Source organism: Hyla sarda, chromosome 6 (assembly GCF_029499605.1).
Source record: "Hyla sarda isolate aHylSar1 chromosome 6, aHylSar1.hap1, whole genome shotgun sequence".
NCBI lineage: Eukaryota > Metazoa > Chordata > Amphibia > Anura > Hylidae > Hyla > Hyla sarda.
The window spans coordinates 279,281,343-279,306,587 of NC_079194.1; the positions used below are offsets into that span (position 1 = coordinate 279,281,343).

The 25,245-nt window shown below is 42.8% G+C and overlaps 1 protein-coding gene across 1 annotated transcript; it reads left to right on the forward strand.

Annotated features, from left to right (window-relative positions):
- Window positions 1–23,522: 23,522 nt before the first annotated feature.
- LOC130277116 (KH domain-containing, RNA-binding, signal transduction-associated protein 1-like) lies at window positions 23,523–24,966 on the forward strand. Its single transcript, XM_056527465.1, has one exon. It carries the CDS (start codon window positions 23,569–23,571, stop codon window positions 24,568–24,570), a length of 1,002 nt encoding a protein of 333 aa, XP_056383440.1. The 5' UTR covers window positions 23,523–23,568; the 3' UTR covers window positions 24,571–24,966.
- Window positions 24,967–25,245: the final 279 nt, after the last annotated feature.

Sequence of the window (25,245 nt, forward strand, 5' to 3'; positions counted from 1 at the left end):
ATTGCATTATATTGAAACATCCTGTTTTTATTTTCTATCTTAAAAAGACATTTAAAAAAAAGAGTGGTGACAAGGTGATTTCAGTAATCTCACTTCTGTTATTGAGCCCCTAAGAGCCCCCTCCATGATGCACAACTATTTCTTATTCTTCATTGGACAGGACCAGAGCTGAGCTTTTTGCCAGTAGTACACACACCTTAGTTGCCTGTCCAATGACAGCACAGCACAGGACCTACTCCTCTCTGCTATGACATAATGATGGTAAAAGTGTACTGCACTGTGCTGGGGTGATTTAAAAGAACACTACTATAGATGAAATGTGGATGTAGAAGGGGTTACTGAGCTTCTGTTTTTGCAAGGTGCTAGGTAAGCAAAAATGAAAGAAACAGCAGTAGCACAGCAAGGAATTGGTTATTCTAAGCACTGAGCATCTGCTGAAGACACACCTGCATACTAAATAAAGGAGTGGAAATATATTTGATACAGGAGACAGCAATGTGTACGAATGGCAACACAGTAAGGAAAGAGTTACACTGAGCACCTAAAGCTGTCACTGAGATAAGCTGAGAGCAAAATCCCTAAAAAAAAAAAAAGGGAATTACAAAAATGTTAGGCATTAGATAAGCGGAAAGAAGTTGTTTGAAACAACAATGACCATTTAAGATCAACTGTTCATTTTTGGCTATGTTGTATGAGTTTGCATCTATTTTTATCTGTTTAAACAGTTTTTTAGTTTTGTTTTTTACTATGCCTTTTTTAGAGGTGCCAGGCTACATTCACATTATGATGTGGTATATGTTACAAATATCAGACAGCACATATGTCGGCACACCGTACAGCCAGCCTTTTAATAAATACCACAGAAAAACAGTGTGTCAAACAGGATGTAACAGGATGCTGAATCGTTCTGTCATCATTGATTTGCATTGTACAAAATGGACTCAAAAGGACACTTTTAACCATGGAAGAAGCCCCACTAAAAACCCATAGATCTGTGTGAAAATAAATGAATCAATAAATCAAGCAGGATAGCCAAATGTGGTGTGAACAGGCCCTTAAAGGAGTACTCTAGTGCAGAGTATTCCTGCTCCGTTCTGCCCAGGCTGCAAAATAAATGAAAATGAACCATCACTCACCTCTCTGGGTTCCCGCGGAGCGCCACTACAGCTGATCGGTCCTCCGGTCCATCCTCTTCATACTTCCGAGTGTAACGAAGCGTCACATGGCGCTCAGCCTATCTCCGGCCGAGGCAGAACATTGCGGCGGCCGGTGATAGGCTGAGCGCCATGTGACGCTTCGTTACACCCGGAAGTATGAAGAGGATGGACCGGAGGACCAATCAGCTGTAGTGGCGCTCCAAGGGAACCCAAGGAGGTGAGTGATGGTTCATTTTCATTTATTTTGCAGCCCGGGCAGGACGGAGCAGGAATACTCTGCACTAGAGTACTCCTTTAAAGAAAATTTCCACAAAAAGTCGAAAGTAGAGCCGAATGATATGAAATGATGCCGTGAGTGATCGCCGCTATACTAAAACTTCTCTGTTGTCACAAAAACTGCTCCATTATTACTCTTCCAGGATGTACTGATAATTGAAGATGGAGCGATCTGTCTCTCTCTTTCCCATTAGTATGACAGGATGAAACAAAGAACCTACATTGTGAGCCTGTGCTTCCCCTTTGAGAATTACACAATGTCAAAAAAAAAGCCGGGGGTTAGTTCTGTTCTAGAGTTTGCGACAGTGACAAATAGAGGATTAAGTCACAGGGAGGCTGTGCGCTCCTCACAAGGTGACACCGAGATAATTGAGCATTTTTCTCCGCCTAATGAAACGGTCGCGCACACAGAAGAGCCATGCCTGACCATCTGTGCTCGGCCCCATTGCTCCGAAAACTAAACAAAGTGAGGCCAGAAATGTAAGCGAAACGTGCACCTGCGTAATAAAAGGAACAGCAGGAAGCCACAAGCTCATTTGTTGGTTACATCAGTGACACAGAACACGGCAACTGTGACCTAAGCCGAGTTCTTCTTTTTAAGTCGGAAAACCTCAATGAACAATTTACCTTTCAAATGGCTTAGTTCTGTCTGGTCTCATCTCTTACATGGCCTTGCACTCTGTCAGTGACCGCAGCTTCCTCTATTTCTTACCGGCAACGCACCCCCTGCGTCTGCAACAATCACATCCTGAAAGGGCCAGGAAGCGTGAAACAATGAGAAAGAGAGACAGGAGGGGAGCAGGAGCAGCACTGTGTGTCAGCGGGACAAATGTCTTCCAGTTGCAGTGCTGGGACACCCCAATACCATACAACCCCCCCTTCATTATTTCTTACTTCTGAGTCCTCCAGATTACTACAACACATGGAGATTTCTTCCCAGCAGTGCGATTCTCAGGGGAACAATGCTCAGCAGCTGCTGTAGTGACCTTAGTAGTTTAATATGAAACGCTTCATCGAGCCACAAACTATATTTTCTCTTGGCAACGTATTATGGTTACTTTTTAGAAATCGGATATTTTTATGGACATTTATTTGAAATGCTTATTTTGAATCTCTGAATTTAATATCTATAAATCTTGAATGTAACAAGTTTTTAGTTTTTTTTTTGTTTGTTTTTTGAAGAAAGGCTGGTGGCATGTTCCAAGTAAATATGACATTTAGGAGGAATGTCATACAGTATAAATGAAAGTACATAAGAAGATGTCACCTACTGGTCACTGGTTAAAGGGGCACTCAGCTGCTCAGTGTTTGGAACAAACTGTTCCCAACGCTGGAGCCGGTGTGAGGTGGTTTTTTGCGCCCCCGTAGATCCATGCGTCCGCTCCTCCACCAGCTCTCCGAACATTTCCGAAGCTAGAACTGGGGGAGGGCAGAGCAAGGGGAGGGAGGAGGTTCACGCCCCCTCCCTCATCTCCCCTCCCTGAGCTCGGCTGGACGCAGATCTTTACGGCATGCCCCCTCCCTGAGGACATAGATCGCCACGGCAGGTCCCCACGGCAGATGAGGGAGGGGGCGTGAACTTTCTCCCTCCCCTTGCTCTGCCCTCCCCCAGTTCTAGCTTCGGAAATATTCGGAGAGCTGGGGGAGGAGCGGACGCATGGATCTACGGGGGCGCAAAAAACCACCTCACACCAGCGCTGGGAGCTTGTGATATCATAGCCCCGCCCCTCATGATGTCATACCCCGCCCCCTCAATGGAAGTCAATGGGAGGGGGCGTGACGCTGGGGACCCCCACGATCTCCCTGCTGCACCCGGCATTTGTTTATAGCGTCAGGTGCAGTGCCGGAGACTCGTGACATCACGGCCGTGCCCCCTTGTATCACCCCGTGACAGCCGTCACACCCCCTGCTATAGACTTGCATTGAGGATGTGTGGCCGTGACAGCACGAGCCTCCGTCCCGCATTGCCAGTCATCTGGTACTGGACCCCCGTGACCAGACATCTTATCCCCTATCCTTTGGAAAGGGATTAAGATGTCCAGGGGCAGAGTACCCCCTTAAGGACAGTGCAGTGATAGTATCTTCACATCTCAACAAGTCTTAGGATTAGGATCACATCTCAACAGTCAGAGGAGAAATTGACCTGAATGGGAGCAGATGATAGATCATAGAGGCAATGCCAGAAACAGAAGGGACCCCAGCAGTTATTCTGGCCAGATGGTTATTCGATAAATAGAAATGTCAGGTATAAAGTGTTTTTGGTATAAAGAATTCTCACTTTGAAAAAGACATGGACGGTAAAGTGACTGACGTGACCCTGATAATAGGGGAACCATTCATAAAGGTGTGACGTAGAGAAATCCAGAGTTTCTTGAAAGCTGAGTACTCAATAAAGTTATTTGCAGCTTGAACCCTTAACCCCTTAAGGATTCAGTGTTTTCCGTTTTTGCACTTTTGTCTTTTCCTCCTCACCTTTTAAAAATCATAACCCTTTCAAATTTGCACCTACAGACTCATATGATTGCTTTTGTTTTTGCACCATCAATTCTACTTTGTAATGACATCATTCATTTTCCCCAAAAATCTACGGTGAAACCAAAAAATAAATAAAAATCAAATCATTGTGAGACAAGAAAAAAACCACACCATTTTGTAAATTTTGGGAGCTTCCGTTTCTACGCAGTGCATTTTTCAGTAAAGATGACACTTCTCTTTATTCTGTAGGTCCATACGATTATAATGATACCCTACTTATATAGGTTTGATTTTGTTGTACTTCTGGAAAAAATCATAACTACATGCACGAAATTGAATACGTTTAAAATTGTCATATTCTGACCCCTATAACTTTTTAATTTTTCCGCATACAGGGATGTTTGAGGGCTAATTTTTTGCGCCGTGATCTGAAGTTTTCATTGGTACCCTTTGTGCTTTGATCGGACTTTTTGATCGCTTTTTATTAATTTTTTATGGTATAAAAAGTGACCAAAAAATACGCTATTTTGGATTTTTGAATCTTTTTACGTGTACGCCATTGACCGTGCAGTTTAACTAATGATATATTTTACAATTTGGACATTAATGCATGTGGCGATACCACATATGTTTATATTTATTTTTATTTACATAGTTTTTTTTTAAATGGGAAAAGGGGGGTGATTCAAACTTTTATTAGGGAAGAGGTTAAATCATATTTATTAACTATTTTTTACACTTTTTTTGCTATGTTATAGCCCCCATAGGGGACTATAATATGCAATACACTGATTGCAGACACTGATCAATGCTATGCCATAGCATTGCATTGATCAGTGTTATCGGCGGTCGATTGCTCAAGCCTGGATCTTAATCAATCGCTGATCGGACGCCGTGAAGGAAGGTAGGGACCCTCCTCATGTGTCCTCAGCTGATCAGGACACCGCCCGATACATTTTTTTACATTTCAGACATGTCGATCAACTTTGAGGGGTTAATACCGGACATCACTGCAATCGGTGATGTCCGGTATTAGCCATGGGTCCCGGCTATCGGTAGCCACCGGGACCGACCCAATATGATGCGGGCCACCGTGTGACCCAACGTTATATTGCGGGAATGGGCACAGGACATACAGGTACGCCCTGCGTCCTTAAGAGGTTAACTGGGCGCTGCCATTAAAACTAATTTTTGCTATTGCCGATTTATGGTAAATAAAAAATCTTTCTAATGTATTTTGTTTTAAAAAAATGTAGTTTTCTATGTTTAATTTGTGTTTAGAAACGCTGCCACTAGGTGTCTCCCTACTTGTCCAGAGCACATTTCTCCCCATCTCTTTGGACTCCTGCTGGCCTGTCAGAAATCAGAACCTAAACTGTAGTCAATACCAGAGCCGAGGTCAGAGCCAGGAGGTAATGTCAGAGACAAAGTCAGTAACCAAACTAAAGTCAGAAGCCAGATCAAGAGTTAGAACCAGGAGGGAATGTCAGAACCAAAATCAGGAAATCAGAGAAACAAGCCAAGAGTCAGGAAACAGTAAAAACACTGATCAGGGTAAATGCATGTGAAGCACATTAGTAATAAATAATCAGAGGTGCCGGAGGCCAGCGGACACCTGTATACATGTGCCGTTTCTCAAGAAAAGTGAAATGCCAGCATTAGGCATGATTGGCTGGGCACAGCAACTGCCTGATGGGCTAACCTGCCCTGCTGTCAGCAAGACTGGTTGTCAAGATCCCTCAGCTCCGCCATTTAATCCACAGAAGAGAGAGAGAGAGAGAGAGAAGTACATTACACCATCATTACCTCATTGTCCTTGTTTATGGTAAATTAACCAACTACCATGTTTCTCCGAAAATAAGACCGGGTCTTATATAAATTTTAGTCACAAAAAATTTATTTACAGTATGTACCTTGAACAACATTGGGGGCTGTAGCAGTGTGGAGGATGGGGGGCTGTAGCAGTGTGGAGGATGCAGCACCCCCCAATCTTCCACACTGCTACAGCCCCCCATCCTCCACACTCCTGCAGCCCCCACCCCCATCCTCCACACTCCTACAGCCCCCCCATGCTCCACACTGCTACAGCCCCCCATCCTCCCCTTCCCCCGTCATCCTCCACTCTCCTACAGTGCCCCCCACCCCTCTGCCATAATAAACTACAGTACACATTTCATCCCCAGCGGAGACCAGCACTTCCCTACCTTCATACGGTAGCGTCCGCAACTTGTACTGTACGGAAGCTGCAGCTGTCGGCGGTGGCGGGATCTCCTTCTGTTGCTTAGCAGCCGGGGGTAGGGACACGTCCGTGACGTTTTAAAGCGACAGAGTCCCTGCCCCGGCTCAATTACGGTAACTTGCCGTGGGACCAGCCAAGGGGAGGGGGGGGGATGGGTTTCGGGCATTACTGGCGGCCGCGGTCCGGATCTGGACCGTTGTCTGCCAGTTGATTACCCCTGGCCTAGGTCTTATTTTTGGGGTAGGGCTTATATTGCAGCCCACCATGATAATCCTGCTAGGGCTAACTTTTGGGGTAGGGTTTATTTTAGGGGAAACAGGTGTATGTAAGTTCCTTGTTTAAGGTGCAGCGATGCAGAAGCTGCGGAGGAAGTATTTATTAGTCTGATTCATTAAATATCTTTCAAGAAGTGGCTGGAAGAGGGTAAGAGATAAAACTGGAGTATCTGTTCCACTCCCACAAGGGCGATACCGAACCAGAGCAACTCCTGAGAGCAAAGAAATCCCGTAATCTCTTTTCCAAAACCTTTACACCCATTGAGAAGAATAATTGCATAGGAAACACAAACTGTTCAAATTGGTCTTGGAGGAGTGATGTCACCTGATGGAGAGGGTTTACAATCCTGTAACCATCTACACCGACCACAATACCCTATGTTACCTGCACTATGCTTATTACCTCTATCTTTTTTTTACTCCTGAGAACAAAAATGCTATGGGAGAGGTTTTGTCTTATTTTTTCGACCCCACCTATTTGGAGCTCCAGTCCGAGTCTGTGATTTTCCAACAGTAAAGATTTATTTTCAGCAGAGTCGTAGAAAGTGGATTTTGCCCTTAGGGCCATTCCATTAAGTTGGCTGGTCATTGGACTTGAATCTTATCTTAAAGGGGTACTCCACTGCTCAGCATTTGGAACAAAGTGTTCCGAACGCTGGAGCCGGCTTCGGGAGCTAGTGATGTCATAGCCCCGCCCTCTCATGACGTCACACCCCAACCCCTAAATGCAAGTGTGGTGTACCAGTACCGCATCCTATACGGTACCTGTATATAGGTCCCCATAGCCAGAGTCCCTAGGTTGTCGGGGGCCTTCTTATTTAGTCCACCCCTTGTCACCTCTCATCTAGATATTAGTTATCTTACAGTTTACTCAGGATTTATATAAATATAATTGTACAAATGTATATAAGTGGTTAATTACCTGTACGGAGCATAACAGGACCTGCGGGTCACATGATCAGGTAAACTCTATGGTTTTTGCTTAACCCCTTCCCGACCTATGACATACCTGTACATCATGAGTGGGAAGTTGTTCCCGACCCATGACATACAGGTACGTCATGAACATTTTTGCCGCTACTCGCGGCATCCCGCAGCGCCCGGTAAGATGGTGGCTATCACTGATAGCCAGCCATCTTACCATGCGACCACGGGGGTTTCATACCCCCCCCCCCCCCCCCCCCAGCGATCGCTGCTATCAGCTAGTCAAATCTGACTAGCTGATAGCAGCGTTTCGCTATGAGAATACTTAGCAGCGCGGTGTGTGAGTCCCGATCACGGGGATCGGGGGACACACCGCTCTGCTAAGTGTCCCTGACCCGTCCCCCGGCGTCACTTACCCGGCCATGCGGTGTCCCGAGCGGTCCAGGCGTGAGCGGCGTCCTCCATGCGGTCCCGGCGGCGCTGCGTCCCGTCGGTGAGTTTCCGGCAGCAGTGCGGCATCTTCATTGGCAGCAGTGAGATCGCCGTAAAGCGATCTCACTGCTGCGTCTGGGAGTTTCAAAACTGCAACTCCCAGCATGCCCAGACAGCCTTTGGCTTTTTGGGCATGCTGGGAGTTGTAGTTTTGCATCATCTGGAGGTCCACAGTTTGGAGACCACTGTATAATGGTCTCCAATCTGTGCTTTTCCAGATGTTGCAAAACTACAAATCTCAGCATGCTCAATCTGTCCAGGCATGCTGGGAGTTGTAGTTCTCTAACATCTGGAAGAGCACAGATTGGAGACCATTATACAGTGGTCTCCAAACTGTGGACCTCCAGATGTTGCAAAACTACAACTCCCAGCATGCCCAGACTGCCCAAGCATGCTGGAAGTTGTAGTTCGGCAACATCTGATCCTTCAGATATTGCCGAACTACAACTTCCAGCATGCCTGGGCAGTCTGGGCATGCTGGGAGTTGTAGTTTTGCAACAACTGGAGGCACACTAGTTGGGAAACATTGTCCGTTTCCTACCTCAGTGCCTCCAGCTGTTGCAATTGTTGCAAAACTATAACTCCCAGCATGCACTGACAGACCATGCATGCTGGGAGTTGTAGTTTTGCAACAGCTGGAGGCACACTGGTTTGGAAACACTAAGTTTGGTTGCAAAACACTTGAAAGTTTATTATTTAACTTAGTGTTTCCAAACCAGTGTGCCTCCAGCTGTTGCAAAACTACAACTCCCAGCATGCACGGACAGCCAAAGGGCATGCTCGGAGTTTGCAACAGCTTGATGTTTGCCCCCTCCCCCAATGTGAATGTACAGGGTACACTCACATGGGCGGAGGTTTACAGTGAGTGCTGCAAGTTTGAGATGGCGCAAATTTTGCGCTGCAGCTCAAACTTCCAGCGGCAAACTTGCTGTGAACCTCTGCCCATGTGACTGTACCCTAAAAACACTACACTACACTAACACTAACCTAAAATAAAAAGTAAAAAACACTACATTTACACATACCCCTACACAGCCCCCCTCCCCCAAAAAAATTAAAAACGTCTGGTACGCTACTGTTTCCAAAACGGAGCCTCCAGCTGTTGCAAAATAACAACTCCCAGTATTGCCGGACAGCCATTGACTGTCCAGGCATGCTGGGAGTTTTGCAACAGCTGGAGGCACCCTGTTTGGGAATCATTGGCATAGAATACCCCTATGTCCACCCCTATGCAATCCCTAATTTAGGCCTCAAATGCGCATGGCGCTCTCTCACTTTGGAGCCCTGTCGTATTTCAGGGCAACAGTTTTGGGACACATCTGGGGTATCGCCGTACTCGGGAGAAATTGCCTTATAAATTTTGGGGGGCTTTTTCTTCTTTAACCCCTTATGAAAAGGTGAAGTTGGGGTCTACACCAGCATGTTAGTGTAAAAAAATAATTTTTTTACACTGACATGCTGGTGTTGCCCTATACTTTTCATTTTCACAAGAGGTAAAAGGGAAAAAAGACCCTCTAAATTTGTAATGCAATTTCTCCCGATACCCCATATGTGGGCGCAAAGTGCTCTGGGGGCACACAACAAGGCCCAGAAGGGAGAGTGCACCATGTACATTTGAGGTGATTTGCACAGGGGTGGCTGATTGTTACAGCAGTTCTGACAAACGCAAAACAATAAATATCCATATGTGACCCCATTTTGGAAACTACACCCCTCACGGAATGTAATAGGGGTGCAGTGAGAATTTACACCCCACTGGCGTATGACAGATTTTTGGAACAGTGGTCTGTGAAAATAAAAAATAAAATTTTTAATTTGCACAGTCCACTGTTTCAAATATCTGTCAAACGCCAGTGGGGTGTAAATGCTCACTGCACCCCTTATTAAATTCCATGAGGGGTATAGTTTCCAAAATGGGGTCACATGTGGGGGGGTCCACTGTTCTGGCTCCATAGGGGCTTCCTAAATGGGACATGCCCCCCAAAAACCCTTTCAGAAAAACTCACTCTCCAAAATCCCATTGTCGCTCCTTCCCTTCTGAGCCCTCTACTGCGCCCGCCGGACAATTTACATACGCATATGAGGTATTTCCTTACTCGAGAGAAATTGGGTTACAAATTTTAGGGTGATTTCTCTCCTTTTACCCCTTGTAAAAAATCAAAAATTTGGTCTACAAGAACATGCGAGTGTAAAAAATGAAGATTTAGAATTTTCTCCTTCACTTTGCTGCTATTCCTGTGAAACACCTAAAGGGTTAAAACACTTACTGAATGTCATTTTGAATACTTTGGGGGGGGGGGGGGGTGCAGGTTTTATAATGGGGTCATTTATGGGGTATTTCTAATATGAAGACCCTTAAAATCCACTTCCAACCTGAACTGGGCCCTGAAAAAGTACGATTTAGAAAATCTTGAGAAAAATTGGAAAATTGCTGCGGAACTTTGAAGCCCTCTGGTGTCTTCCAAAAGCAAAAACACGTCAATTTTTTGATGCAAACATAAAGTAGACATATTGTATATGTGAATCAATATGTAATTTATTTGGAATATCCATTTTCCTTTCAAGCAGAGACTTTCAAAGTTAGAAAAATGCAAAATTTTCAAAATTTTCATGAAATTTTTAGATTTTTTACCAAGAAAGGATGCAAATATCAGTGAAATTTTACCAATAACATAAAGTAGAATATGTCATGAAAAAACTGTCTCGGAATCAGAATGATAAGTAAAAGCATCCCAGAGTTATTAATGTTTAAAATGACAGTGGTCAGATTTTCAAAAAATGCCCAAGTCCTGAAGGTGAAAATGGGCTGGGTCATGAAGGGGTTAAGGACCTTTGCAGGTCCCTGTGACGTATTGCGCCCTCAATTCCTTTAAATTAAAACGGCCCCGCCCCTGCCCATATAAGGGAGTGGAGGCCATAGCTCGCTCTTGTTCCAGGGCTTTCATGAGAGAAGGATCTGCGCTGCTGTCATCAGCGAGTTTAGGCCTGAGCCTTGCGGCGACGGCTGATCATTACCAAACCGTGAGCGTATCAATCCCTAAGCACTCTGCAAGATCACCGGACCTTATCTATCCCCTAAATCCGGACGGATCTTCGCAATTAACCCTAAATTCAGAGACTTATAAAACAAGTCAAGGTCCGCAACAACTGCCAGTCACTGAAGTGTATAGAGACTGTATTGATGAGACTGTTACTGTTCATTGGATGTATCGCAAGCCTTTAGGTAAAGTTTATCCAAGTTCAAGTTCAACTATCTTGTGGACCTTCAGTCATTGCTCATATGCACCTGTCGTTACTGGGAAGGGCGGCGATTATCTCAGCATACTAGCCCTCAGCCTGGCGTCACGAACTATAGGGTTAACCTTAACCCCTGATATACTGAAGCAATACCCTGACTGCATTACCCCTACCCCAGACGCCCACCACAAAGCCTTTTTGCCGTCACGAACGGGTGTGTGCCTACTACAGTCGCCACTAGTGAAAGTGTACTCCCCCCTCAGAAAACAAACTTTATTCATGTGCTGTAAACTGTGTTGCTGTGTACGGGAGCGGTGTTTGTGGTGCACCATACAAGGGGGCACCAAAGACCGTACCTAGACCCTCTTGGAGCAATGAGAGTTTGTCTGTTCCAGAGATACCAACGCACGTATCTAGGCCCTCTCAGAGCAATGAGAGCTTGCCTCCTGCACAGGTACCAACGTATGTACCAAGGCCCTCTTCTGACATGGAGAGTTTGTCTGCTTCCAGGGTACCAACGAAAGAGTCATGAGTCCATCCTAGTTTGGAGATGGTACTCAAGCCCTATTGCCCCACTTTGATCCCGGCTAGAAAGCCTGTGTCCCTTTCTAATGCTGCCTTCCACCACTCCATCCTCACCAATGTGGTGTGGCAAAGCTATGTCAATTCTATACCTGCCCCTGATGTTGGCAGATATAGAGGAACCCAGAGAGGCACTAGAAGAGTAAAGAAGAATATTCTCTAAAGAGACTTTAAAGTAATGTCCTATTGTTTCTTGTGTTAACCACTTTTGTTTTGCAGCAACCAAGTTCAAGAATTGTGCCTAGCAGGACTGTGCTAAGATTGTTCCAGTTGAAAGTTCAGCAACGTAACCACTAAGCTTGTGCCTGACTATTAAGTCTATATACTCCTAGCCTGTAGGAGATTCATTAAGAACTGTACCCGGCTGAGTTGTGGTAAAGCCGTGTTTCCTTTCCCTTTAAATGAACTCTTAGTGTAGGTAGACTGTTGATCCTTACACGCCAATTTGTATATTTCCCTTTAATTGGACTCTTAGTGTAGGTGGACTGCTGATCCTTACACGTCTGTTTTATGTATATACCAGCAGCTTCATAAGAACTCTTATGCTAAATGTTGCACTTATCAGGTGAATGCGCCTGAACCATGTTGGAGTGTTGATAAATGTATAGTAAAAATGTATATGGTTCTTGTACACAGGAAGATATCCTCCTGTCTGTGTACATAAAAAAATAGGTAAGGGTTGTACATAGAAAGATAGTCTAATGTCTATGTACATAAAAAGTGATTCAGAGCTGTACACAGAAAATGGCAGTGTGTTGCACGTGTACACTCAGCAATAAAAACATAAATAATTCTTGTACATACAAATGTAAAGAATGCTAAAGGTGTTTTAGTAGTTACTTAACATGTGACACCCCGGCTCCTCCGAGGGTAGTATTATTGCTGTCGCCAATCGCTAGCACCTGTCTCAACAAAAATGATAGGGAAGATTACCCTTAAAGTAGTACTTACACACATAGTACCTTAACTAACTGACTTAAATGTACTACCTCACGTTTCTCTAGTACATACACCAAAATAAATATCTCACTTAAGAAAACACTTTAGGGATTGTAACCTATTGAAATTCAATTCCTGGATCTGTTAGTTACACTTCTTCTTCTCCTTCTTTGCGTGTGTGAGATGCTCTACCTGGCCAGTAGGTGCTCTTGCGAATATAGAATGAAACACGTAATGCTTAAAGTAACCTAGGTAGGTTATGTGAAGTGCTCTAGGGGTAAGTAGCATGTAACCGATAGACCCTAGCAGCCAATCTTACTGTGGCCTAGCTTCCGGCTAGCCAGTATACCTTATTTGTACTAATAGGTAACTCATTGTTGGCAAAATGAATAAAATGTGTGAGATAATAAAAATGTCTAGTCAGCTTGACGCTAAAGGTATAGAGAGCTGTACTAATGTCTAGTTAGCCTCATAAAAATGTGTAGAGAGCTAATAAAATGTCTTAGGAGCTAGCAACTACATGTCAGATAGCTGCCTAATTGTCTAGTAAGCTTTAAAATGTAAAGTAAGCTTAATAAAAATGTCTAAGAAGTTAGAGACTAAAGGTTAGATAGCTTCGTTAATGTCTAGATAGCATTAATGTCTAGATAGTATTAATGTGTAGATAGATTTCTATTGTCTAGTCCAGATACTAGTAGGAGTATCAGAGAATGTAAATGTGTTCAATGTTTACTTAGGATGTATAGCAAATTCATAGATTATCCTGTTCTAGTCCTAGTCCCTCTGTCTTAGGGGATAGGCGTCGAAGTCGACTTATCTTAAGTAAGGGGGTTTGTGGTGTCCCGGTACCGCATCCTATACGGTACCTGTATATAGGTCCCTATAGCCAGAGTTCCTAGGACGTCGGGGTCCTTCTTATTTAGTCCACCCCTTGTCACCTCTCATCTAGATATTAGTTATCTTACAGTTTACTCAGGATGTATATAAATATAATTGTACAAATGTATATAAGTGGTTAATTACCTGTACGGAGTGTAACAGGACCTGCGGGTCACGTGATCAGGTAAACTCTATGGTTCTTGCTTAAGGACCTTTGCAGGTCCCTGTGACGTATTGCGCCCACAGTTCCTTGTAACAGTGAGTGACAGATATTCGGACCAATTAAAACGACCCTGCCCCCGCCCATATAAGGGAGTGGCGGCCATAGTTCGCTCTCTTGTTCCCGGGCTTTCATGAGAGAAGGATCTGCGCTGCTGTCATCAGTGAGTTTAGGCCTGAGCCTTGCAGCAACGGCTGATCATTACCAAACCGTCAGTGTATCAATCCCTAAGCACCGGACCTTATCTGTCCCCTAAATCCAGACGAATCTTTGCAATTAACCCTAAATTCAGAGACTTATAAAACAAGTCAAGGTCCGCAACAACTGCAAGTCAATGAAATGTATAGAGACTGTATTGATGAGACTGTTACTGTTCATTGGATGTATCGCAAGCCTTCAAGTAAAGTTTATCCAAGTTCAAGTTCAACTATCTTGTTTACCTTCAGTCATTGTTCATATGCACCTGTCGTTACTGGGAAGGGTGGCGATAGGCCGGAGAATTATCTCAGCATACTATCCCTCAGCCTGGCTTCACGAACTATAGGGTTAACCTTAACCCCTGATATACTGAAGCAATACCCTGACTGCATTACCCCTACCCCAGAGGCCTACCACACAAGTCTATGGGAGGGGGCGTGCTGGCCGTCATGCCCCCTCCCATAGACTTGCATTGAGGGGGCGGGGTGTGACATCATGAGGGGGCGGGACTATGATGTCACAATCTCCCGGCGCCATCTGCAGCGTTCGGATAACTCTGTTCCAAACGCTGAGCAATGGAGTACCCCTTCAAGATAAGATTCAAGTCCAATGACCAGCCAAAAGTTTGCTGCAAATACTGAGCAGCGGAGTACCCCTTTAAGATAGCCTTCTCTGTCCTGTGGTGTTGAAGACTGTGTGTTGGCTTGTCCCCCTGTGCCCACTCCCATCAGAGAGGAGGCAGAGTAAGTTACGTCCTATTTTTTTAAACCCAGTAAAGAGCATCCTCCAGCACCTGTGCCGATTTCACCCAAAATGAAAACCTAGATTGGCCCAGAATGGGAATGACAAGCCCCACTACCAACCTGTCTGTCATTCCATAAAAATCCAGGCCCTAAAATGGGACTTGCCAAAAGATTTAACTCCTTGCTAGATTCCTTATAGCTCTCTCAGCTTTGCCTGGATGGACCAGTGATACCTAGTGTCTACACATGACAGGTACCTTGGGGAAATATAGTGCCCCCTGACCACTATACCCATCACTGTCTCACACGGAGTACTCCTACCTAAGGTCATAAATGCCTGAAGGTTGGTGGTCCCATTTGTGCTCTAACTTGGACTAACATGTTTTAATCCTGCTTTTTCTCTGATTTTACTGGATGTCCTTCATAACATTGCATTGCCGAGACAGCACTGTAGACCCCATTTTACTATTTAACATTTTCATGCATTATTTTGACCAGTAGTAGGCCCGCTTTCAGACAGATCAATGACAACTAGTGTCTATTCTCGGTATGATTACTTCATCATCCATTATAAAGGAACTTTTTTTAAACAAGTAAGTGACACCAGACTAAATGATGACATTGATGCATGTATGGGAGCGGGTCAGCTATGGGTCAGTGGTAACATGGCCGAGCACAATTTTATGCTAATACTGGGAATAGCTGGAAAACAAAGACAGCTCTGTGAATGGTGATCAGAAACAATAACCCCTGAACAATACCCCATAAACAGGGAAGGGGTAAACAGCACGTCCAGAGGAACACAGAAACCACTGGGGACCTTTTTTAAAAAAAAGCTTTTTATGCAGGAAAACAACTCGATTTAGGAAGGAACACAGCAAAAAATACTTAAGAGAGTTTCACAATTTGACTACCGACCACTGTAACAATCTATTCATGGAACAGCTGTTAGCGGTAAATAGTGGAGAAAGTCCCTTATTCTAAAACATATTGTTCAGTATAGGAAATGACAATAGCATACTTTTTTTTTTCTGGTTAACACGTTCTTCCCATGGTGTACTTGTTTTTCCACAACATTGAAAAGCATAAAATATGACAAAAGTATTTAAAAATGCTGCATGCAAAACTCCTATATTGCTTACAGGTACAAAATAATTTCCTTTCTTTTATTGGCCGCAATTGTGTCCTGAAGCAATGACGTCTCTGCTACAATGCATGAGTAAATCCCCCGGATAACGCATTCATACAGCCAGGATAATCCTACGGTTATTAAATTCCAGGGTGTTTGCATAGAATGGAGAAAAGTCCTAAAACTGCTCTGTTTGGCCTATTGGATGAAGAGCAATGAGCATGTTACACTTCCTATAGTAAAAAAAAAAAAAAAAAAAAAAAAAAAAAAAAATATATATATATATATATATATATATATATATATATATATATATATGGTATATATACATATCATAAGAAAGAAATATCCGGCACTCAGGTGTTTGCAGGTAAAAGCTTGGTATGGCTTTATTCACAACGCCCAACACAGGACAGGATCTGACACGTTTCGCACTGAAGAATGCTTAATCGTAGATGCACATACATTCACAAAACCACGTTAAAATACACAAGAATTTGGTCACATGACCGGATACATCTTAATTAAAACGGGTGAAAACAAAGACACTGTACTGGAAATCCATGATGAGTCTTATATATATCCTAGAGGAGTGTTCACAAAGGGACACGCATACTGCGTCATTTACGGGGGTATCCATTTACTATTTATATAATGCCTATACTCATATGTTCATTACCAATAGTCTTATATAATAAACATTAGAAGATGTATATCAATATTTATATATTGGGAACCGCTTGTAAAACGCATCTAGTGTGAACACCCCTCTATAACAAAATTATACAACAATGTTGGATAAAGTATAATAACGAAATATATTAAAGGGAGTAGAAAAATACTAGGGTGAATCGAATCGGGGACAAAATAATACAATATTATACCAATGTGCGTGGTTATAGGTAGGGAAAAGGGGGGGTTGTTTTTTTTATTATTATTGTTATTTTTGTTGTATATATATTCCAACATGGGATGGCTGACAAATTACCTATTATATCCTTCTGGTAAAATTGAATAAACACAGTGATACCATATGAAAAAATAATATATCAGTATAGAGGGTGCCCAGACAAGTTTTACAAGGTATGGATTGACTCACTTAGCGCTTTACAATTACCAGATGACTAGTGAAGATCGGGATATAACTTACTTAAAGGGTACTTCTCATCAAAAAACTTTTGATATATTATAGATTAATGTATGCAGAATAACTTTACAATTGCATGTTATTAAAAAATATGCTTCTTTCTATTTAATTTTCCACTTTGAAGAAATGACCACTAGGGGTCTCCCTACCAGTCCTGGCAGCAAGCATTTCAGACTCATGCTGGAGTCCTAAACTCTACGAGCTGCCATTCTGCTTTGTTCACAAAGGAGAACACTCAGAGCTGCCAGCCTGATTTGTTCACAGCCTGTTTGGCTGTGAACAAAGCAGGCTGGCAGCTCTGAGTGTTTAGGACTCCACCATGAGTCAGAAATGCTTGCTGACGGGACTGATACAATAGAAATACAATAGAAATAAGCATATTTTTCATTAACATGCTATTGGAAAGTTATTCAACATTCATTAATTTAAAATATATCAAAAGTTTATTTGATGAGAGGTACCCTTTAATAGGTAATATTTACTGTGACTTTACTGACTTTACTGGGTGCAATGTTACTGTTGCTATGTTTGTTGCAACTGAATGTATTGTACAGAGTAGAGATCTACTTTGCCGGGTTGAGATGTCGGCAAAGTGGCTCACATCATGTTTTCTCAGCCAGGATGTGGTGGTTGCACTTTGTCTAGGCTAAATGAGGGTTGTATTACTGTGTGTCTGAGCAATAATTGTGGTGCTGATCAGCAACCAACATACCTTTGGTGTAGCACTATGAAAATATCTCTTTTTTTTAATGAGTAACCTTGTGATACTTACCTGACCCATATTCTTAATACGCTGCTTATCTACTCTAGGGGTACGTTCACACTGAGTAATTCAAGAGGAATTTACTCGAGTAATTCCTCTTGAATTCTCCGCTCCAAATTAATGCACATCTCCTCTGCCCATTGACTTTAATGTTTTTTCTGCTGTCCTGTTGACACATAGGAAATTCTGCTAGTGGAATTCCGACGCTGAATTCCTTTCTGCTTGAAGAATGAGCATGTTAATTCTTCAAGCAGAATCCGCTAGCAGAAATCAATAGAATCTGTGTGGAATTTGCGTGGAATTTATGTGGAATTCGCGCGGAAATGGCTGAAAAACACTTCACTTCTTCCTCCCCCATTTTCGCACGCAATTCCATGCGAATTCCACGAAAAGTCAGCGCGAATTCCGTGCAAATTCCGCGCGAATAGAAAATAATTTTTTCCGTACGTAAATTTTTCGGAGTGAATTTCTCATGATTTGCTCAGTGTGAACGCACTCTAAGTGTCTCCACCTTAACCAGTATTGCTACTGCTCCATTCTTGTTTGTTTCACTGTCTTCTGATGAACCCACGTTGATGTATTTATGGGGGAAACTCGTCGAGATGTTACTTAAAGGGGTACTCAGCTGCTCAGCGTTTGGAACAAACTGTTCCGAACGCTGGAGCCGGCGCAGGGAGCTTGAGACATCATAGCCTGGCCCCCTCATGACGTCACACCCCGCCCCCTCAATGCAAGTCTATGGGAGGGGGCGTGAAGGCATTGAGGGGGCTATGACATGACAAGCTCCCGGCGCCAGCTCCAGCGTTCGGAACAGTTTGTTCCAAACGCTGAGCAGCGGAGTACCCCCTTTAACTAACCCTTTTTGAATTAGGCTGGTTTTTCTTTCAGCATAAATACATATTATATGCATGTCTAAGTCCCCCCATAGTGTAGTGTCCTGGTGCAGAACACACCTGCCTTCCTGACCGGTCAGGTGGATGTCACCTATTGTGTCTGCTCCAGGCCCACTACTCAGGTTTAATGTATGATTTAATGTATTTTATTATATTGTCTATGCACTTCTATGCTGCTGTGCCCTAAGGGTGTTAACCTGTTTATGCAGGAGGATACTAAGGGGATCACATGTTTGCTTCTGGCCAACCAGGGCTGTGGCCTTGACTCCCCTAAGCCTGCTAATGAGATCACATGTTTGCTTCTAGCCAATCAGAGCTGTGGCTAGTAACAGTATGATGGTAATATATATATATATATATATATATATATATATATATATATATATATATATATTTAGTAATAATATTACTTCTTGTAGAATGGTATTATTGGTCTCAGTATACAGGATTTGGTCAGTAACAGTATGTTGGTAATATGTATGCTAATAATATTCTTCCTTGTATACCAGTGTTATTTGGCAACTATATGATTTATTTATTTTAAGGAACATATGTCTATTAGGAGAAATTGTCTTACCTATGTATTGTCTGATAGGGAACTGTACAGAAATTAAGTGACATGTCACTTCTTTTCCACGTGAACACATGCTAAAGCTGCCTGTATATAATGGGAGCTTCAGGGTCCCCCTTTTTTCCTGGCCGCCAGTGTGTCCCCCCTTCTACTACTGCTACCTAAAGGGGGGGGGGCTGCTGCTACTACTACCTAAAGGGGGCTGATACTACTATAGGTGGGGGGCTGCTACTACTATATATGGGGGCTGCTACTGTAAAAAGGGGACAGAAACTGTATACAAGGGGCTACTATCTATAATGGAACCTACCTACAGAGCGTAACCCCTACCTAAAGGTGGCTGCTACTACTTACAGGGGGCAGATATCTTCACGGGGACCTACCTACCTACTCGGGACACCTCCATAATGGTAGAAACTATGAAGGGACCTGTCTAACTCCTGAAGTGACAAATCTATGTAATGGAGTGGAACCTACCTACTCTTCCCAAACCCACTTATCTACCCAAAAAGTGTGCCCCCCCCCCTCAAAAAAAAAATCCAAAGCTGGAGACGCCACTGCTTGCGCCCCAATTCTACATGTCCGAGATGTGGCCAACTTGGTGCACGCTTATTTCATATGGTGTGGGATTGTCCTTATCTGGTTCCTTATTGGAGGGAAGTGATCGTCCTGATTCAAAGTGTACAGATTTTTATTGGTGCCTAAGCAATCTCTTCTAAGCCCTATAGGATACAGTGAAGGGCCCACGGAGATGGAAATAGGTTTGTTTTTTACACCAGGCCAGAAAACTCAGTGCCCAATACTGTATTAGAGTTAGTCCTTCTACTGTGGATTACTAGGCCTCTCTTATATTTCATTTGAAGCGGAGCATGTATGAAAAATATAAGGCCGTGCATAAATTTCATATGGTGGGGTCGTGGGATTCTTGAGTATATGCTTACCAAATTGGGTCATGATAGGCTTTAATAGGCTTTATAGGCTTGGTGGGGCTTGGAAGAGGGGAAGTCTCTCGATTTACAGACATTTCCATAATTTCTATACTTACTGCCTCTGGATTTATGAGATGTTTGTACTAGTACTTTCTCCTGCCTTTTAAATGTGATTACAGTCATGGGCGAACACTAGTTACCTGCTGTGGTTCCTATTCCCTAAATACTTCTTAATGCACCAACTTGTATACCTATTGAATTGCCAGTGACTCATATTTGTCATATTGTCTTGGATCTTTGCTGCACTATTTTTCCTGTCCCTTTTTTCCTTTGAAGGACGGTACTTCTTGACTTGGACTTTAGGTAGACTTTGAAAGGTTTGTTTCTGGGCTGGTGGGTGAGTTTTTGTTTGTGTGTAAATTGTTGTTTATTAAAGCTTTATTAAATCTAATAAAAATGATCAGATTTTTCTTGTTAATTAAAAGTATTATTTCCATAGCACGTGTTTATGGGCACCCGCATTTATATATATATATATATATATATATATATATATATATATATATATATATATATAAAACCAAAGAATAAATTGGCCAGCACTACTGATCCAAACTATTGTAAAAACCTGGCTTGCAGGTGCAAGCTGCTGGGCTAAATATACAGCAACAGGAGAATACAGCAGCACACTGCTAGCACAAAGATATAGATAAAACATGAGTATATAGATAAAACATGAGTATATAGATAGAACATGAAAAGCTATACAGCTGTAATGCAATAAATGAAGATATGAAACTATGAAATTATGAGGTACCTGCACCCCACCCACCTCTATTAGGTGTATATAAGGTGCCTTGGATGTTTCAGACCTTGCATGCCTGCTGTACTGTTCACACAGAGGCATATTCATGGTGGGACGGTCCACGCTATTTGGCGCCAAATTTGCAAGCTAAGTACCTCATAATTTCATAGTTTCATATATTCATTTATTGCATTACAGCTGTATAGCTTTTCATGTTCTATCTATATACTCATGTTTTATCTATATACTCATGTTTCATCTATATCTTTGTGCTAGCAGTGTGCTGCTGTATTCTCCTGTTGCTGTATATTTAGCCCAGCAGCTTGCACCTGCAGGCCAGGTTTTTTCAATAGTTTGGATCAGTAGTGCTGGCCAATTTATTCTTTGGTTGTATTACACATACAGGGGAGTGGCTACCTCCATGTTGGCTCCTGCACCCCACCCACCTCTGTTAGGTGTATATAAGGTGCCTTGGATGTTTCAGACCTTGCATGCCTGCTGTACTATTCACACAGAGGCATAATCACAGTGTAGGGTCCGTCCCAGAATGAGGTCACCTTACCGTGGTGGGACAGTCCACACTATTTGGCGCCAAATTTGCAAGCTAAGTACCTCATAATTTCATAGTTTCATATCTTAATTTATTGCATTACAGCTGTATAGCTTTTCATGTTCCATCTATATACTCATGTTTTATCTATATACTCATGTTTCATCTATATCTTTGTCCTATATATATATATATATATATTATTTTTTTTTAAGGCAGTATCACCCAAAGTGCAGATATACTTTAAAAGCTTAATGAAAGAATCATTCTGTTTCAGTTGTATGTTAACGCTAATGCCCCAAATTATTTAAATGTGGTATTGGGTGTGATGTAGGGCAGATGGAATTACCCTAGGGGCAGATGGCATTAACCCTTTGTATTTGTGACGCCAGGGTGCGGTTTATCCTCAATACCAGCCGAAGGTATACCACTGGATCCTGGGCTAGGCACAGGGGCAATAATGACTCCGATACCAAGTTACGGACAAAAGTAGCTTCACTGAGTGACAGATGGTACAGTCTATACAGTGTAGCCGGGCCCACGGAGGTGACCACTGACTTCAGAGACCTTAAGGGCTTGCTGGGACTTGCCGTGGTTTTGGACAATTTAGTGCAGGCCACTTGACTTGACAATAGATGACAGTGACTGACTTGACTTGGCTGGAGACAGACTAAGCTGTGACTTTAGCTTACTCGTAGACTTGTAACTTGTGGCTGCAGACTTGACTTGAGGCCTCCTATGACTCCAGACACACTCTTAGGCTCGACTGCACTGGACCTCAGCAAAGATTCAGGAACTAAGAGAGAGAAGAGACTCCTCCCAGGGCTTTTATAGGGGAGACTCTGGTGGGGTCCCATTGATCACCATTAAGTCACCTGCTCACTGATACCTCCTGGGTAGCAATCACATAACAACTCACATGACAACTGGTGATCACATGTTAGCCTTTCTTTAACCTCTTAAGGACGTAGGGCGTACCTGTATGCCCTACGCCCGGTCCCAGTGTTTAAAATGGGGTAACACCGTGACCCCGCATCACACGGGGTTGGTCTTGGCTGCTTTTCATAGCCGGGACCCTGGGCTAACAGCTCGCTGCATCGATCATTGTGCCGCACGCTATTAACCCTTCAAACGCGGCGATTAAAGTTGACCGCTGTGTCTGAAAGTGAACAAAGGTCATTTAACCCCTTCCCTAATAAAAGTTTGAGTCACCCCCCTTTTCCCATAAAAAAAACTGTGTAAATAAAAATAAACATATGTGGTATCGCCACGTGCGGAAATGTCCAAACTATAAAAATATATCATTAATTAAATTGCACGGTCAATGGCGTATGCGCAAAAAAAAATTCAAAGTCCAAAATAGCGTATTTTTGGTCACTTTTTACATCATGAAAAAATGAATAAAAAATGATCAAAAAGTCCGATCAATACAAAAATGGTACCGATAAACACTTCAGAAGACAGCGCAAAAAATTAGTCCTCATACCGACCCATACGCGGAAAAATAAAAAAGTTATAGGGGTTAGAAGATGAGAATTTTTAACATATAAATTTTCCTGCATGTAGTTATGATTTTTTCCGAAGTACGACAAAATCAAACCTATATAAGTAGGGTATCATTTTAACCGTATGGACCTACAGAATAAAGGTAAGGTGTTATTTTTACAATAAAATGCTCTGCGTAGAAACGGAAGCCCCCAAAAGTTACAAAATAAAAAAATTTCTCAAATTTTGTCACACAATAAATTTTTTTTCTGTTTTTGGGTAAAATGACTAACGCCACTGCAAAGTAGAATTGGTGACACAAAAAATAAGCCATCATATGGAATTTTATGTGCAAAATTGAAAGCGTTATGATTTTTAGAAGGTGATGAGGAAAAAATAAAAATGCAAAAACGGAAAAACCCCTACAACATTCTTATACACATAACATAATATACAATTACAGTAGAACAGATGCAGGGGGGCCCTGGGGACACTGCAGGGAGGCTGCCTGACAGGGCAGCAAGGGTACAGGGTGACAACTCCCGTACTGGGCCACCACATAAACATATATGATCATTTTAAGTGAATTATTAAAAAACTAAACAAAGACTCTGAATTTAGCTTCTGTACGGTTGGGTGTGTGGTCAGTCACTAGAAAACATGGAGTCCGAAACCAAGTATCTGCCCGAGCTGATGGCCGAGAAGGACAGCCTGGACCCGTCTTTCACACATGCTATGAGCCTGCTGTCGAGCGAAATTGAAACACTAAAGAAGGGAGGTGAACCCAAAAAGGATGAAGAGGACACCTATTTAGACTTGTTTTCTCACAAGAACATGAAGCTGAAGGAGCGAATTTTGATTCCAGTCAAACTGTACCCCAAGTTTAACTTTGTTGGCAAGATTTTGGGCCCTCAAGGAAATACCAACAAAAGACTGCAGGAACAAACTGGAGCAAAAATCTCTGTGTTGGGAAAAGGATCGATGCGGGATAAGGCCAAGGAGGAAGAACTACGAAAGGGTGGGGACCCGAAATATGGTCACTTAAACATGGACCTTCATGTTTTCATTGAAGTTTTTGGGCCACCTTGTGAGGCATATACCCGAATGGCACATGCTATGGAGGAAGTAAAGAAGTTCTTGGTACCGGAGCAATTTTTTGAGCTGTCATATCTGAATGGAGCCCCAACAGAGGCAGCCCGTGGAGGAAGAGGAGGGCCTGTCCGTGGCAGAGGAGTACCACCTTCTGCAGCTCCACCAGCAAGAGGAAGAGCTGGTGCTATACGTCCTCTTGTTCCAAGAGGAGCCCCAGGAAGAGGAGCAATTTCACGCGGTGCTAGTGTTAGCCGAAGTGTAGCACCTTCTGGTAGGGCTTGTGCTGGTTCAATTCAAAGGATCTCTCTTCCACCACCTGCACCTGAAGCCTATGATGACTATGGCTATGATGATGCATATGCAGAGCAAAGCTATGAAGCTTACGAGAGTTATTATAGCCAGAGCCCAGGAGATACAGAGTATTATGACTATGGGCACGGCGAGGGTCCGGAGTCTTATGAAAGTTATGGGCAAGACAATTGGAATGGTTCCCGGCCATCTTTGAAAGTACCATCTTCTCACCCTGCTAAAGGCAGTGCCTACAGAGACCACCCATACAGACGTTTCTAAGATTTCCACTCATCCAATTATTTCTGATATCTTGTGTCCAAGGACTTCCTGTTCCTTATCCCACATCACAAGTAAATTCTCTGTGCTCTGTGACTCCTTTTCCTCTTCCATCCATACTCCCTTAATCAAACCAGACCTCTCCCTCATAGGAGCGCTTTTAAAATTGGTGAAGGCAAAATATCCATTTGAGGATATTTAGACCCATTTTATTTTCGTTGTTAACAAAACACAAAAGGAAAAAATAACTTTAAAACGTTAATGCTTTTTCATGTAAAATGAGTTAAATAGTATGGAAAGTGACTTTGTTTGACATTGAAGGTTTCTAACAAAAAGTTTAGTGTTAGCTGTAGACTCTGTCCTGAACTAAGCTGCATTTCAATATTCCATATTTTTATTTGAGCTAAACAGTTTTTAGCTGTAATATTGTTTGCTGTCTAAAAATCCAAGCAGTTGACTATGTAATTATAATCCACGTTATGTTATTAAAACTTATGGACAAGAAAAATAAATAAAAATAAATAAGAAGTAATACCTGCTAAGTACACCTTACTATTATTTTTTATACTCAAGAGTCAGGACCTTATTATTCAAAATTCTATTTCAGTCTATACTGTTACCTTTATTTGATCATGCACGTGAGATGGGACAGCGATGCTGGAGTTCTTAAGCTGACCT

Bases quoted from the DNA above. Each gene is read 5' to 3' on its own strand.
- LOC130277116 (XM_056527465.1), top strand. From the start codon at position 23,569: ATGGAGTCCGAAACCAAGTATCTGCCCGAGCTGATGGCCGAGAAGGAC.